A 15000-nucleotide genomic window follows, 5' to 3' on the forward strand; every position below is an offset into this window, starting at 1 on the left:
AAGCAGTCGCTGAGGATAGCGAAAGAAGTGGAGGAGCCGTGTTTCAGCGGCTCGCTCTGTCCTCAACTCTAACGGCAGTGCGTGGATCAGAAAGTCCGTTTTCACAGAGGTCTCCAAACCCGGCGCACGTCGGCTTTGAGCCCTCGCCAGCCGTGATCTTAGCTCGCGTTGGGTAATCAGAGGAGGTCGCGGTCAATATTGAAACAGCCGTGTGCTTTGGAACTTTGTTGCGCAACTCTGATAATGGGCAGCTCAAAACAAACCTCTTTTGAGAGAGAGAGAGAGAGAGAGAGAGAGAGTTACTGCAAAGCTAGGCTCGGTGTGATGTTTAAACTGTTCCCTGTCTCCTGAAACGCGCCCAGGCCTGCCTGCGTGGTTAGGGTCCTCCCTTCTACTGAAGTAATTGAGTTTAAAGGGAGTAAACTGTATGCAAAGGGGAGGTGGGTGTGTTTGCTTATTCGCTTCAAAAAATGCCTCCCTTGTAACCCCCCCAAAATTTTTCTTATTCTCTCCTGGATTAAGTGGGTGTAGTCAGAGCCGTATCCCACAATCAAAACGATTGTCCGTTAGCACTTCCTGTGGAAACTGTTGACGTGCCAGTTTGTGTACATTGTCCGAAGCACCTTCTGCTACTAGCTGCAGCAGGCGTGACTATTAGGGAAAGCATAGCTGAAAGAGCACTGGAGAAAAACACACAAGCTGGTTCAACATGAGCGTTTCACAAGAGCTGCATAATCTTTAGAAAAACAAAGCGTCGCCTACGAAAAGGGAAGTCAGCTTCACGAATTTTCCATTTGAAACTCTGAGTGCCTCTCTACTGATGTTTCTGTTTTAGGTTTACTGTTCTTTCCCAGTCCAGTGAAAACACAGCTTGGATCAGTGCTGAACGATCTTCAGTGTACAGCTCTGGGCAAAGGTTTGCATCGCCTACGAGTTTAGGACCGAGACAAAAAAAAATTACAAAAAAACCAACAAACTCTGAGCATAATGGAGATCTTGTGTTTATATGGAAAACTACAAAGCGGTATGTGATTCAATAACATTATTCTGCAGCTTTCATTCAACTTTATGAAGCAAAATGAGTCAATACTGTATTTGAAGTATTGTGGATCATCCTCGTGTTACGGCATCATGTGAAACGCTTTGGGGTGGTCTTCCACTATGAAAGGCGCTATATAAGAAATAAAGATTGAGGGCGCTCCAGTGAAGGCGCTCTGCGTGAGGGCAGGGTGCCCCCTATAGTCTGGGCATCGCCGGTTCCAGTCCGGGCTATTCCAGAGACTGTGGACGGGAGTTCCCACGAGGTGGCGCGCAATTGGCTAAGCGTCGCTGGGGAGGGGAGGGGCTTAGGTCAGCCAATAGAATCAATCAATTGATGAGTGATCGATTCTATTGGGTGATGCAAAACCTTTGTCCATAGCTGTATGATGCTTCCCCAGGGGGGGGGGTGCAGTTCCCGGCTCAACTCGAATATGCCCGTCCCCCCACCTCACCCCCCCCCTCAGCCAGCCTTGAGGAGGCTTTTCAGAAGCAGTGTTCTCTTGCTGGGATAGTCAGCCTGACACAGACCCTTCTAACAGTTCCCCCCACAGTGAAAGTGTAGTGGAAGCCCGGTAAAGCATGGACAATGACCGTTCCCTCTGACTGCAGTAAACTTTGATGAGATTGCTGATCTAAACAGAGAATATGAGATATTTAAAGAGAAACCAGCAGGGGGCGGCCTGTTGGAAAGGGGCGGGGAAGTATTTAACGAGATCGCTTTTTACAGAATGTTTCTACTGATTTGATTGTGTTTTGTGTGTGTGTGTGTGTGTGTTCTAATTTATCTCGAAGCCGGGATTTTAAAAAGGTACAGAGACTTTTCAGGCGTAAGAAAGGACGGAGCCCAGAGAAGAATACATCAGCTCCGCGGACATCAGCGCGAGACCTTCTGAGATATCCTGGACGGCTTGCAAGAATACCAGGAATACTGCACAGGCTGCCCCTGTCTGTATCCCATTGAATTAATAGACAATTGAGCCACTGCAATGCCATATTTAATGTGTGTGGCTGTTTCAGTGACTCTCCACACTGTCACAGTAGCAACGTTATGATAAGGGACAGTTATATTATAACCACTGCACTTATTAGACTTATTAGCGTCTGTAGTTTTGATCTGTTGTGCGTATAAAATCAAAACCACTAGAACTGATAATCTTGGAAGCATTGTTAAAAGGGACTAGATTATTGATTGGCTAATTTAATTGATAACCTTCAGCGGTCCGTTTAGTCAGCGCTCGCCAGGGCGCCTCGGGGTCCGGTCTATTTTCACCCGCGCTGTTTAAAATATTTTCAGAGTGAAACAGGTTTAAAAGGCGCTCAGCACTGCGTCTCCAGCCAAGCCCCAGCCCTTGTTCTCTGTTCACACGCCTCTTTATAGACGTGCGCGCTGATCAATCCTCTCCCGATCGCTCGTTTCATCACCAAACCCCTCAATAACGCGATCTGAGTCGTTATTTTATTCCTGTAACATCTCTAAACGCTCTGCAGGTGTCTGTGATGTTCTTTGAGCGCTGGGTGCAGAAGCAGCTCTCTCCTTTGTTTGTGTCCGTGTTATCTCTGTGGTGCAGGGGGGGGGCTATCAGACACGCCCCTTTTTTGGGGGGGCTCCTATCGGTCTCACTCGGCCATTGAAAGGTTTTCTCTGCTTTTCCGGAGGAAAAAAACGACTAGAGACCCGGGCTTGACGTCTTTCTGATGATGTGGGGCAGGGTCCAGGCATCGGACCGGAAAGGGAACGTTGTAATTTCGGACCTGGTCCCACACAGGACCGCAGAGGGTTAAGCTGTCAGTGGAGTTCCCGCTGTTTCCTGAATTAAACCCTTTTCATTGTTTTAACTTATTAAAAAAATTAATAATTTAACCTACAATTATAAAAGAGTGAATAAAGCAATATGGTACCCATAAAGACCTTTAAATAACTCATGAAGCGAATAAAGTCTGCTCAGCGCCAGAAGGGCATTATACTAACTCTCCCAGCGCACAGTGCAGAGAGTAACCAAGAGCAATTCTGGAAATAGATCTGCTGTGCATGACAGTATATTTCTATAGTGTGTGCATTTTGTTTTGTGTGATCCCTCCACGCGGAGGAACGCCCAGCTTTGCCAGTCGGGTGAGAGTGGAGCGGTAGAGCCGACTCCTCTCCTAAGAGTTTACACTGGGTTGAAGATTTGAATTGGGTCCTGGGACACTGTGATTGCACTGGTTTGGGGTCTTGTTATCCTGGAGTGTGTTTTACAAAAGGGCTCTGCGTTTGCGGGGTCAGGTTTTAGGTTTGTGCCAAACACAAATATCCTTGTTTTGTTGTCTTTGCCAATTCCTGGAAGGGCTTAGCGGAGTAGGGTGGGGGGGGAGAGGGGGTCAAACAATTCAGACGGACGTCTGCAGAGAGGGTTCGGCCCAGTAGGAGGCGCTGTGGAGCAGCTGTAACCCTGCGCTCGACACACAAGAGAAGCTCGGCTCCCACTGCAGCGACCGCTGTCTTGCATGCAGACGCTGTGACCGCTGTGAATTAGAGTCAACAGCCTTGAAATTTGAGAGCGGTACTCTGCCTCTTTGCTCGGGCTGTCCTTTACGGATGGAAGCTGGGTGGGGTTTGCGAGAAACCCGTACGGCCTTTCAGATCTTCATGTTGAAGGGTAGTTTTGTATAAAACGTTTTGTGTGGAGCACTGTTTTGTTTCAATGATGCACTGAGAAGGGGTCTGATCAATGTATTGTTCTTTTATATATCGGTTTGACTTATTAACTAATGTTAACATGGAATCAAACCTGGGCATCACCATGAACTGGGGGGGGCATATCAAATATCTACCCCTATATGGGGGCGGGGGGGGAACTTTTGTAAAGTTCCTGGTTCAGCAACCTTAAAGTGATCTACGAATTGACAAAATCAGTTTATCGGAAAGTAAGCAAGCGCTCTGTTTTACAGCAAAGCTCTGCAGGGGTGGTGTTAGGGGATGGTATCGCGATTAGCAGTCCGTCTGGAGTAGAGGCAGCCCAAAACTGCGGAGAAGGGAACTCCCGGGACTTCGCACTCGTCCACAGAGTCGTCCACATCGGCAGCTTGGCTTCTGCTCGGTTCTGAGTCTGTGAAATGAACAGCCCTTTCGTCTCCTTTTAAACAGCGCGACTTCATTAAACGCTGGGGTTGAGGGTTCGAGAATGTGGCCCAGCGAGAAGTCTTGCGCGGTGTCGTGTCTTTGATTGACAGTTTCTACAGATCTGTCAGAGAGGCTCGATTGCACTGAAGGCACGTCGGCTGTCAGTTGGTGTTATTTTTACTTGATTTGCGTTTTTTAAATCGGCCATTATTAACGCAAATACTGAACCCAGAAGATGAATCAGATTTCCGCAGTTCCTTGCAGGTTGGGACTGCCTCTAGACACGAGGTTCGCAGACAACGTGCTCGCAGACTTTCGATAAACGGCCCCCCGGTTTTGCGCGGGGGGTGTACGTGTTTATTTTAGCTGCTGTGCCATTACAGTGCAAAAGGTCGACTCAGCTGATAAAGACGCAGGGATATATCTACATATGTTTTTGGTCTTCTGCGGACGACGCAGCTAAGGCGTTTTGAGCCTGTTGGAAAAGATGAAGTTTTACAAATAATACTAAATATGTTTTATTTTTAATCAGTAACTAGAGTAAATTATCAAAAGCTACTGTTCTGTATATGACTGGTTGTATGTTAACCTTGCAAAAAAGATTATATGAAAAGAAATATAATAAATTAATTTTAAAATTTTACAGGCATCCTGCTGTCTGGGTTGTTCTTGTTGGGAGCCACGGTCACTGACAGGGCTGTTTGAACAGCCTGTCGGGTTTAAAACACGACACACTGCTTTCTCAGGCTTTCTGCCTCTTGCATGTATTCCTGCAATATCCTGATCCACACTCCAGTGCTTCTGTATCCCAAACCCAAGAGCCACACCCCAGTGCTTCTGTATCCCAAACCCAAGCTCCACACCCCAGTGCTTCTGTATCCCAAACCCAAGATCCACACCCCAGTGCTTCTGTATCCCAAACCCAAGAGCCACACCCCAGTGCTTCTGTATCCCAAACCCAAGAGCCACACCCCAGTGCTTCTGTATCCCAAACCCAAGAGCCACACCCCAGTGCTTCTGTATCCCAAACCCAAGAGCCACACCCCAGTGCTTCTGTATCCCAAACCCAAGCTCCACGCCCCAGTGCTTCTGTATCCCAAACCCAAGAGCCACACCCCAGTGCTTCTGTATCCCAAACCCAAGCTCCACACCCCAGTGCTTCTGTATCCCAAACCCAAGAGCCACACCCCAGTGCTTCTGTATCCCAAACCCAAGAGCCACACCCCAGTGCTTCTGTATCCCAAACCCAAGAGCCACACCCCAGTGCTTCTGTATCCCAAACCCAAGCTCCACACCCCAGTGCTTCTGTATCCCAAACCCAAGCTCCACGCAGCAGAGTGCACCTTTATCACACACCCCAGTGCTTCTGTGCACCTTGCTTCGTTGTGCATATATACATACAGTAGTGTGCACATTATATATGTATATAAAATGAATCTTTAGTGAGCTGACTTTACACTGTAATAAAAGGGTATGTATTTTTATTTGGGTGATCAAATGCATGTTTTCTCTCAATATTAAACGCGATACATTTTGCATGGACTGATAACAGCAATATTTTCTGCCCATTTATCGAAGAATGGAAAGATTCACCTCTCAGACAACACAGAAGCCCCTCTACTGGAAACTGACTCAAACTTCCACAGCGAACAGGGAGCCCGCCCCACACGCTGCTGTGCATTTCTATATGCTTATTACAGGGTTAAAACAGCAGCAACAGTGTGTCGAACGAAAAAGACATTGTTATCTCTGACAACGCACGTGTGGGTTTGCGCTAGAGTTAATGGCCAAAGCGTTACCATCGCCTTGAATTTTAGGGTTTTATTAAACATCATGTTATCAAAGAAACTACACAATGATCTTGAAATTAGTACAGTTCGTTGGATTTCCAAATGTCACAATATTATGTGGTGTGTAATTCAGTGCCAACGTGACATTATCCTGCAGGTTTCACTGAAGCACAGCGAGTCGGTTCTACAGAGAGAGGGGGGTGCAGATCTTGCTGTTGACGGGTGCTTTGTAAGTCATGCAGGATGTTTCTCGCAGGGTTCTGTCGGGATCTCGCCTTTACTCAGGCACAGTGTCTCCCAGCCACTTGAGGTAAGGAGGGTTCCCCTGGTCGATGGGCAGGCTGATCACCTCGGCCACTTCGTAGGGATGAACAGAGCTGAGAGACACAGCGAGGAGTTCAGAGCAGAGCTGAGAGACGCAGCGAGGAGCTCAGAGCAGAGCTGAGAGACGCAGCGAGGCGCTCAGAGCAGAGCTGAGAGACGCAGCGAGGAGCTCAGAGCAGAGCTGAGAGACGCAGCGAGGAGCTCAGAGCAGAGCTGAGAGACGCAGCGAGGAGCTCAGAGCAGAGCTGAGAGACGCAGCGAGGAGTTCAGAGCAGAGCTGAGAGACGCGGCGAGGAGCTCAGAGCAGAGCTGAGAGATGCAGCGAGGCGCTCAGAGCAGAGCTAAACTCACCCAACTTCTAGAGCAGGAGAGCAGAGCTAAACTCACTCAACTTCTAGAGCAGGAGAGCAGAACTAAACTCACTCAACTTCTAGAGCAGGTGAGCAGAGCTAAACTCACCCAACTTCTAGAGCTGGAGAGCAGAGCTAAACTCACTCAACTTCTAGAGCAGGAGAGCAGAGCTAAACTCACCCAACTTCTAGAGCTGGAGAGCAGCGCTAAACTCACTCAACTTCTAGAGCTGGAGGGCAGAGCTAAACTCACTCAACTTCTAGAGCAGGAGAGCAGAACTAAACTCACTCAACTTCTAGAGCTGAAGGGCAGAGCTAAACTCACTCAACTTCTAGAGCTGGAGGGCAGAGCTAAACTCACTCAACTTCTAGAGCTGGAGGGCAGAGCTAAACTCACTCAACTTCTAGAGCTGGAGGGCAGAGCTAAACTCACTCAACTTCTAGAGCTGGAGAGCAGAGCTAAACTCACTCAACTTCTAGAGCTGGAGGGCAGAGCTAAACTCACTCAACTTCTAGAGCTGGAGAGCAGAGCTAAACTCACTCACCTTCTAGAGCTGGAGAGCAGAGCTAAACTCACTCAACTTCTAGAGCTGGAGAGCAGAGCTAAACTCACTCAACTTCTAGAGCTAACTCTCCCCTCAGCTCAGTTCACAGTGACAGGGTCAGATATTTACCGTACATATTCTGCCAAGGCTGGAACTTTTGACGTTCTGGTTTTAATCATCTAAAGAGAGGAAAATGCAATAGATTAGGAGGAGAGTCATTTCAGCAAAGCAGTGTCTCTTGGGTCAAAGCACGCGATTGGCTGCACAGCACGTCAGTCAATGGGGGAAGGAAGCAATGGTTTATCACAGTGAAGGGTGGGGACCCTCCAGGTCACAGCATTAACAGCAAGCAGGACTTGCAGAGAGAGGTTTATTTTATTAACTAAAGTCCCTGTTTCCTGCGTTTTGTTTTAGGAACACACACCTTTTAAGCTGCTTTACCAGACCTCTCTGTGCTTTACAATGCTTCCCTGTGCTTCGCCAGACCTCTCTGTGCTTTACAATGCTTCCCTGTGCTTTACCAGACCTCTCTGTGCTTTACAATGCTTCCCTGTGCTTTACCAGACCTCTCTGTGCTTTACAATGCTTCCCTGTGCTTTACCAGACCTCTCTGTGCTTTACAATGCTTCCCTGTGCTTTACCAGACCTCTCTGTGCTTTACCAGACCTCTCTGTGCTTTACAATGCTTCCCTGTGCTTTACCAGACCTCTCTGTGCTTTACAATGCTTCCCTGTGCTTTACCAGACCTCTCTGTGCTTTACAATGCTTCCCTGTGCTTTACCAGACCTCTCTGTGCTTTACAATGCTTCCCTGTGCTTTACCAGACCTCTCTGTGCTTTACAATGCTTCCCTGTGCTTTACCAGACCTCTCTGTGCTTTACAATGCTTCCCTGTGCTTTACCAGACCTCTCTGTGCTTTACAATGCTTCCCTATGCTTTACCAGACCTCTCTGTGCTTTACAATGCTTCCCTGACAATGCTTCCCTGATGGCTATCACCAGACGCTCTCTGTGCTTTGAGCAATGCTTCCCATGTGGCTCGTCCATAACCTCCACTGTGCTTGACATGGCTTCCGGTGGCGGTCCCAGACTTCTCTGTGCTTAGCAATGCGTCCCTGTGCTTGACCATACCTCACTGGAAGCGTTAGCAAGTGTCTTGCCCGCGATGCCCTGGGCTTTACCAGACCCCTCTGTGCTTTACAATGCTTCCCTATGCTTTACCAGACCTCTCTGTGCTTTACAATGCTTCCCTGTGCTTTACCAGACCCCTCTGTGCTTTACAATGCTTCCCTATGCTTTACCAGGCCTCTCTGTGCTTTACAATGCTTCCCTATGCTTTACATATGCTTTCACTGTGCTTTATTACAGGAAACTTTTATAAGGGTACGGACAGGGATACAGATATTTTAAAATGTGTTACACTGAGATCACAAGGTTAGTTCTCCAGATTAAGATTTGTTTCTGAATTTTGTTCCTGGCTCTCTCAAAAATAAACAGCACAAAGAAAGGGCTGTAGGATTCTTTGTGTGCGCGTCACACTGCAGACAACCCACTGAAAATAATAAAATGCGATCTCACCAGCAAAACCTCGGTGTCTTCCTCGATTTTCCCCTGCCATTCGTACCTGCAGCGCACAGAGAAGAGAAACCACAGAGAGAGAGTCGCTTCAACATGGCTTACAAAGATAAGAATTCATTACATAATACATTACAACAAATAACTGTGTCCAAATCTGGCCACCACAGCAAGGACTGAGCTACAAAGAGAGACCAGACTAATCTAGCAGGGCTTCAAGGACTGAGCTACAAAGAGAGACCAGACTAATCTAGCAGGGCTTCAAGGACTGAGCTACAAAGAGAGACCAGACTAATCTAGCAGGGCTTCAAGGACTGAGCTACAAAGAGAGACCAGACTAATCTAGCAGGGCTTCAAGGACTGAGCTACAAAGAGAGACCAGACTAATCTAGCAGGGCTTCAAGGACTGAGCTACAAAGAGAGACCAGACTAATCTAGCAGGGCTTCAAGGACTGAGCTACAAAGAGAGACCAGACTAATCTAGCAGGGCTTCAAGGACTGAGCTACAAAGAGAGACCAGACTAATCTAGCAGGGCTTCAAGGACTGAGCTACAAAGAGAGACCAGACTAATCTAGCAGGGCTTCAAGGACTGAGCTACAAAGAGAGACCAGACTAATCTAGCAGGGCTTCAAGGACTGAGCTACAAAGAGAGACCAGACTAATCTAGCAGGGCTTCAAGGACTGAGCTACAAAGAGAGACCAGACTAATCTAGCAGGGCTTCAAGGACTGAGCTACAAAGAGAGACCAGACTAATCTAGCAGGGCTTCAAGGACTGAGCTACAAAGAGAGACCAGACTAATCTAGCAGGGCTTCAAGGACTGAGCTACAAAGAGAGACCAGACTAATCTAGCAGGGCTTCAAGGACTGAGCTACAAAGAGAGACCAGACTAATCTAGCAGGGCTTCAAGGACTGAGCTACAAAGAGAGACCAGACTAATCTAGCAGGGCTTCAAGGACTGAGCTACAAAGAGAGACCAGACTAATCTAGCAGGGCTTCAAGGACTGAGCTACAAAGAGAGACCAGACTAATCTAGCAGGGCTTCAAGGACTGAGCTACAAAGAGAGACCAGACTAATCTAGCAGGGCTTCAAGGACTGAGCTACAAAGAGAGACCAGACTAATCTAGCAGGGCTTCAAGGACTGAGCTACAAAGAGAGACCAGACTAATCTAGCAGGGCTTCAAGGACTGAGCTACAAAGAGAGACCAGACTAATCTAGCAGGGCTTCAAGGACTGAGCTACAAAGAGAGACCAGACTAATCTAGCAGGGCTTCAAGGACTGAGCTACAAAGAGAGACCAGACTAATCTAGCAGGGCTTCAAGGACTGAGCTACAAAGAGAGACCAGACTAATCTAGCAGGGCTTCAAGGACTGAGCTACAAAGAGAGACCAGACTAATCTAGCAGGGCTTCAAGGACTGAGCTACAAAGAGAGACCAGACTAATCTAGCAGGGCTTCAAGGACTGAGCTACAAAGAGAGACCAGACTAATCTAGCAGGGCTTCAAGGACTGAGCTACAAAGAGAGACCAGACTAATCTAGCAGGGCTTCAAGGACTGAGCTACAAAGAGAGACCAGACTAATCTAGCAGGGCTTCAAGGACTGAGCTACAAAGAGAGACCAGACTAATCTAGCAGGGCTTCAAGGACTGAGCTACAAAGAGAGACCAGACTAATCTAGCAGGGCTTCAAGGACTGAGCTACAAAGAGAGTCCAGACTAATCTAGCAGGGCTTCAAGGACTGAGCTACGAAGAGAGACCAGACTAATCTAGCAGGGCTTCAAGGACTGAGCTACGAAGAGAGACCAGACTAATCTAGCAGGGCTTCAAGGACTGAGCTACGAAGAGAGACCAGACTAATCTAGCAGGGCTTCAAGGACTGAGCTACAAAGAGAGAGCAGACTAATCTAGCAGGGCTTCAAGGACTGAGCTACAAAGAGAGACCAGACTAATCTAGCAGGGCTTCAAGGACTGAGCTACGAAGAGAGACCAGACTAATCTAGCAGGGCTTCAAGGACTGAGCTACGAAGAGAGACCAGACTAATCTAGCAGGGCTTCAAGGACTGAGCTACAAAGAGAGACCAGACTAATCTAGCAGGGCTTCAAGGACTGAGCTACAAAGAGAGTCCAGACTAATCTAGCAGGGCTTCAAGGACTGAGCTACAAAGAGAGACCAGACTAATCTAGCAGGGCTTCAAGGACTGAGCTACGAAGAGAGACCAGACTAATCTAGCAGGGCTTCAAGGACTGAGCTACGAAGAGAGACCAGACTAATCTAGCAGGGCTTCATGGACTGAGCTACAAAGAGAGAGCAGACTAATCTAGCAGGGCTTCCAGGGAAGAGCTACGAAGAGAGACCAGACTAATCTAGCAGGGCTTCAAGGACTGAGCTACGAAGAGAGACCAGACTAATCTAGCAGGGCTTCAAGGACTGAGCTACAAAGAGAGACCAGACTAATCTAGCAGGGCTTCAAGGACTGAGCTACGAAGAGAGACCAGACTAATCTAGCAGGGCTTCAAGGACTGAGCTACAAAGAGAGAGCAGACTAATCTAGCAGGGCTTCAAGGACTGAGCTACGAAGAGAGACCAGACTAATCTAGCAGGGCTTCAAGGACTGAGCTACAAAGAGAGAGCAGACTAATCTAGCAGGGCTTCAAGGACTGAGCTACGAAGAGAGAGCAGACTAATCTAGCAGGGCTTCAAGGACTGAGCTACGAAGAGAGAGCAGACTAATCTAGCAGGGCTTCAAGGACTGAGCTACAAAGAGAGAGCAGACTAATCTAGCAGGGCTTCAAGGACTGAGCTACGAAGAGAGAGCAGACTAATCTAGCAGGGCTTCCTTTAAACTAGCTGACCTATTGTTTTGACCTATTTAAATGTGACCTATTTAAACTGAAGGAGCACACGGCCACTTTTCATTACAGTGGCTTGAAGCCTGGTTCAAGGAGACCGGGAGACCTAGTCTGAGCCGGCTTTGCGATCTCAAACCCCAGGCCTGCCCGGGGCTCCTGAAACCAAGTTCCGAGCGACACAGTGGCTTCCTCCTCCCTCAGCCTCGCGTGAACATGTTTGCCAATTTGTTTCCCAACGTTTCTTAAGAGAAGGGGTCAAGTCTTGTGCAGCTGTGACTGCCTTTCATTCCAGCGCTTGGCTCGGTTTGCACGCTCGCTGTGGTACCAGGATGTTAGTCAAGCAGCGAACGGAGCGCCTCTGCGCTGGTCCCGGTGTTTCTGAGGTGTGGGGATATGATTTGCAGCCTGCAGCGTTGCTGCTGCGAAGCTATTAGCTTCCTCTCTGAAGACCTTGCGAGAGTCCGGCACTCACACGGACGTTATCTTGGGGACGATGTTGACGCACGCCGCCAGCTTCTTCTCTACCATCCCCCTGGAAACAGAGAGAGAGAGAGAGAGAGAGAGGGCAGGAACGAGTCACTTCACAGGGCAGGCGAACTGCAAAGCAGGCAGGCCTGCAGAGGCCGGGCGGTATTCTCACTTCTTTTTAGATTCCTGTTTGTTTGAGGAGATCTTGAAAGACGCTGCTGAGAGGGTGTCCCGTTATCTGAGTTTCGGGTACTGAATCTATCTCTGTTGTCGGCCAGCTGGTGTCATCTTTGGTATTAATATAATCCAGACACCCCCCCTCCTTTCTTTCGCTCCCCCTATCCCTTCTTTCTCTGCCTCGCCTTATTCATCTGCCTTCTCTCTCCCCTTTCCTCATCCCCCTCTCTCTCGATGTCTCCTTATCCCTCAGCATCTCCCTTCCCTCTCCCCTGTCTCTGTCTCTCTCCTTATGCCCCCTCCCCCTTTCTCTCTCTCCTCCCCTCTTTCTCCACCTCTCTCCCCATCTCCCCTCTCTCCTTATACCCTCCACCTCTGTCTCTCCCCTCCCTCCGCCTCTCTGTCTCTCCTTATACCCCCTCCCCCTTTCTCTCCTCCCTCCTCCCCCTCCCCTTTCTGTCTCTTCCCTTATATGCCCCCCTCCCCTCTTCCCCTGTGTCTCTCTTCTGCACCCTCCCCTTCTCTCTCCCTCTCCTCCCCTCTTTCTTCACCTCTCTCCCGTCTTTCTATCCTTCTATCCGGTAATGTCCCCTCTCCTCAGATTTCTCTACCTCTCTCTCCTTCTCCTCCCCTTTCTCCACCTCCCTCTCCTCCTCCTTTTCTGTCTCTCCCATCCCTCTCCTCACTCCTTTCTCCACCTCTGTCTCTCTCCCCCCTCTCTCTCCTCCCTCTCTCCCCCTCTCCCCTCTCTCTCCTCCCCTTCCCTCTCTCTCTCCTCTCCTCTCCCCCCTCCCCCTCCTCCCTCCTCCTCTCCCTCCTCCTCTCCCCTCTCCCTCTCTCCCTCCTCTCTCTCTCTCTCCCTCTCCCCCTCCCCTCTCCTCTCTCCCTCTCTCTCTCTCCCCCCTCCCTCCTCTCTCACCTTGCTATCTCCTTGGCCACCTCTTCATTGGGGCAGGTGACAAACGCAGCCGAGTGGGTCCCAGAAACACCTCCAACGGAGGCCATGGAGAACATACGCAATCCCACAATCCTCAGCAGAGGGACCATCAACACAGCCACAAGCACAGCCTGCGAGAAACCAGAGAGAGAGAGAGAGAGAGAGAGAGAGAGAGTGAGCAGGGCATCAATGGACAGAGCGCGGCGCACAGCGCAGGGTTAAACACTGCTGAGCGGCCGGATCTGGCCATTCCAAACGGTCACTTTCCCCCCTCGTGACCCTCGATTGATTCTCAAAAACATTTTAAGACGAAACGTTCTGAACAAGCGCTTGGTTTCCTTGTGGGCCTTAACCCTCAGCGGTCTGTTTATTCAGCGCTCACCGGGCGCCTCGGGGTCCAGTCTATTTTCCCCCGCGCTGTTCAAAGTATTTTCAGAGTGAAACAGGTTTAAAAGGCGTTGAATCTCGAAAGGACCCTCAGCACTGCGTCTCCAGCCAAGCCCCACCCCTTGTTCTCTGTTCACACGCCTCTTTATAGACGTGCGCGCTGATCAATCCTCTCCCGATCGCTCGTTTCATCACCAAACCCCTCAATAACGCGATCTGAGTCGTTATTTTATTACTGTAACATCTCTAAAAGCTCTGCAGGTGTCTGTGATGTTCTTTGAGCGCTGGGTGCAGAAGCAGCTCTCTCCTTTGTTTGTGTCCGTGTTATCTCTGTGGTGCAGGGGGGGGCTATCAGACACGCCCCTTTTGTTTGGGCTCCTATCGGTCTCACTCGGCCATTGAAAGGTTTTTTCTAGACTGAACTAGATGGCAATGCTGAACTAACATATACCAGCGCATCACGTCTAGAAACAAAAACGCAGTTAATGAAGAGATCTGGTGCCTTTCTGTTCGCAAACGAAGCCCTGCTCCCGGACAGCCGCTGGGTCTTGTGGTGTTCCCTCCACTCGAGGCCTCAGTTAACTGAGCCAGTCAGTCTCCTCACTGGTCAGTCTCCCCGGTCTTGATCCATCGAGGACTGACACGCACCCAGAAGGGCTGTGGGAGCACGGCTCTCCGGGACCAGGGCTCTGCGCTGACAGTGCTTGTGGTTAAAGGTCTTGTGTAATGGACGGGGAGGAGAGGAGCAGCGGGCCTCTGACACTTACACTGCAGGCAGCTCGGAGGAGTCCGGTCTTCGGGGTGTCAGGAGCGGCCATTCTCCTGCACGAGAGAAACAGCGTGTGTGTGTGTGTGTGTTCAACCACTCCCCCTGTAGTGTTACAAAACTCACTGCAGAGCTGACAAGAGATGCAATACCTTATCACTGATACTTCAAGATCTTATCACTGATACTTCAATACCTCATCACTGATACTTCAAGAGACCAATACCTCATCATTGATGCTTCAATACCTCATCACTGATGCTTCGAGACCAACACCTCATCACTAATGCTTCAAGAGACCAACACCTCATCACTGATGCTTCAAGAGACCAACACCTCATCACTGATGCTTCAAGAGACCAATACCTCATCACTGATGCTTCAATACCTCATCACTGATGCTTCAATACCTCATCACTGATGCTTCAAGATCTTATCACTGATACTTCAATACCTCATCACTGATGCTTCAAGAGACCAATACCTCATCACTGATGCTTCAATACCTCATCACTGATGCTTCAATACCTCATCACTGATGCTTCAAGAGACCAATACCTCATCACTGATGCTTCAAGAGACCAATACCTCATCACTGATGCTTCAAGAGACCAATACCTCATCACTGATGCTTCAAGAGACCAATACCTCATCACTGATGCTTCAATACCTCATCACTGATGCTTCAA

The 15000-nt window shown here is 49.0% G+C and overlaps 2 protein-coding genes and 1 long non-coding RNA gene across 5 annotated transcripts in view; 1 reads left to right on the forward strand and 2 right to left on the reverse strand.

Annotated features, from left to right (window-relative positions):
- The window catches only part of mgat3b (beta-1,4-mannosyl-glycoprotein 4-beta-N-acetylglucosaminyltransferase b), a 28678-nt gene extending 23894 nt beyond the window's left edge, over positions 1-4784 (forward strand). For all 3 annotated transcript variants that reach the window (XM_041237807.1, XM_041237806.1, XM_041237808.1), the window contains exon 3: positions 1-4784. This exon is cut by the window's left edge and continues 1998 nt beyond it. The gene's annotated coding sequence lies outside the window, so the exon portion shown is untranslated.
- An 821-nt stretch (positions 4785-5605) lies between these two features.
- LOC121306117 (protein CutA homolog) lies at positions 5606-14367 on the reverse strand. Its single transcript, XM_041237833.1, has 6 exons — positions 14313-14367; positions 13141-13289; positions 12049-12108; positions 8728-8773; positions 7280-7329; positions 5606-6308 (listed from the first exon to the last, which is right to left on the reverse strand). The coding sequence occupies exons 1-6, from the start codon at positions 14361-14363 to the stop codon at positions 6209-6211; spliced, it is 456 nt and encodes a 151-aa protein (XP_041093767.1). The 5' UTR covers positions 14364-14367; the 3' UTR covers positions 5606-6208.
- A 395-nt stretch (positions 14368-14762) lies between these two features.
- The window catches only part of LOC121306121, a 1051-nt gene continuing 813 nt past the window's right edge, over positions 14763-15000 (reverse strand). Inside the window, exon 3 of the long non-coding RNA XR_005948162.1 lies at positions 14763-15000. This exon is cut by the window's right edge and continues 85 nt beyond it. This is a non-coding gene — a long non-coding RNA (uncharacterized LOC121306121).

Source organism: Polyodon spathula, chromosome 46, assembly GCF_017654505.1.
Source record: "Polyodon spathula isolate WHYD16114869_AA chromosome 46, ASM1765450v1, whole genome shotgun sequence".
Classification (NCBI taxonomy): Eukaryota; Metazoa; Chordata; class Actinopteri; order Acipenseriformes; family Polyodontidae; genus Polyodon; species Polyodon spathula.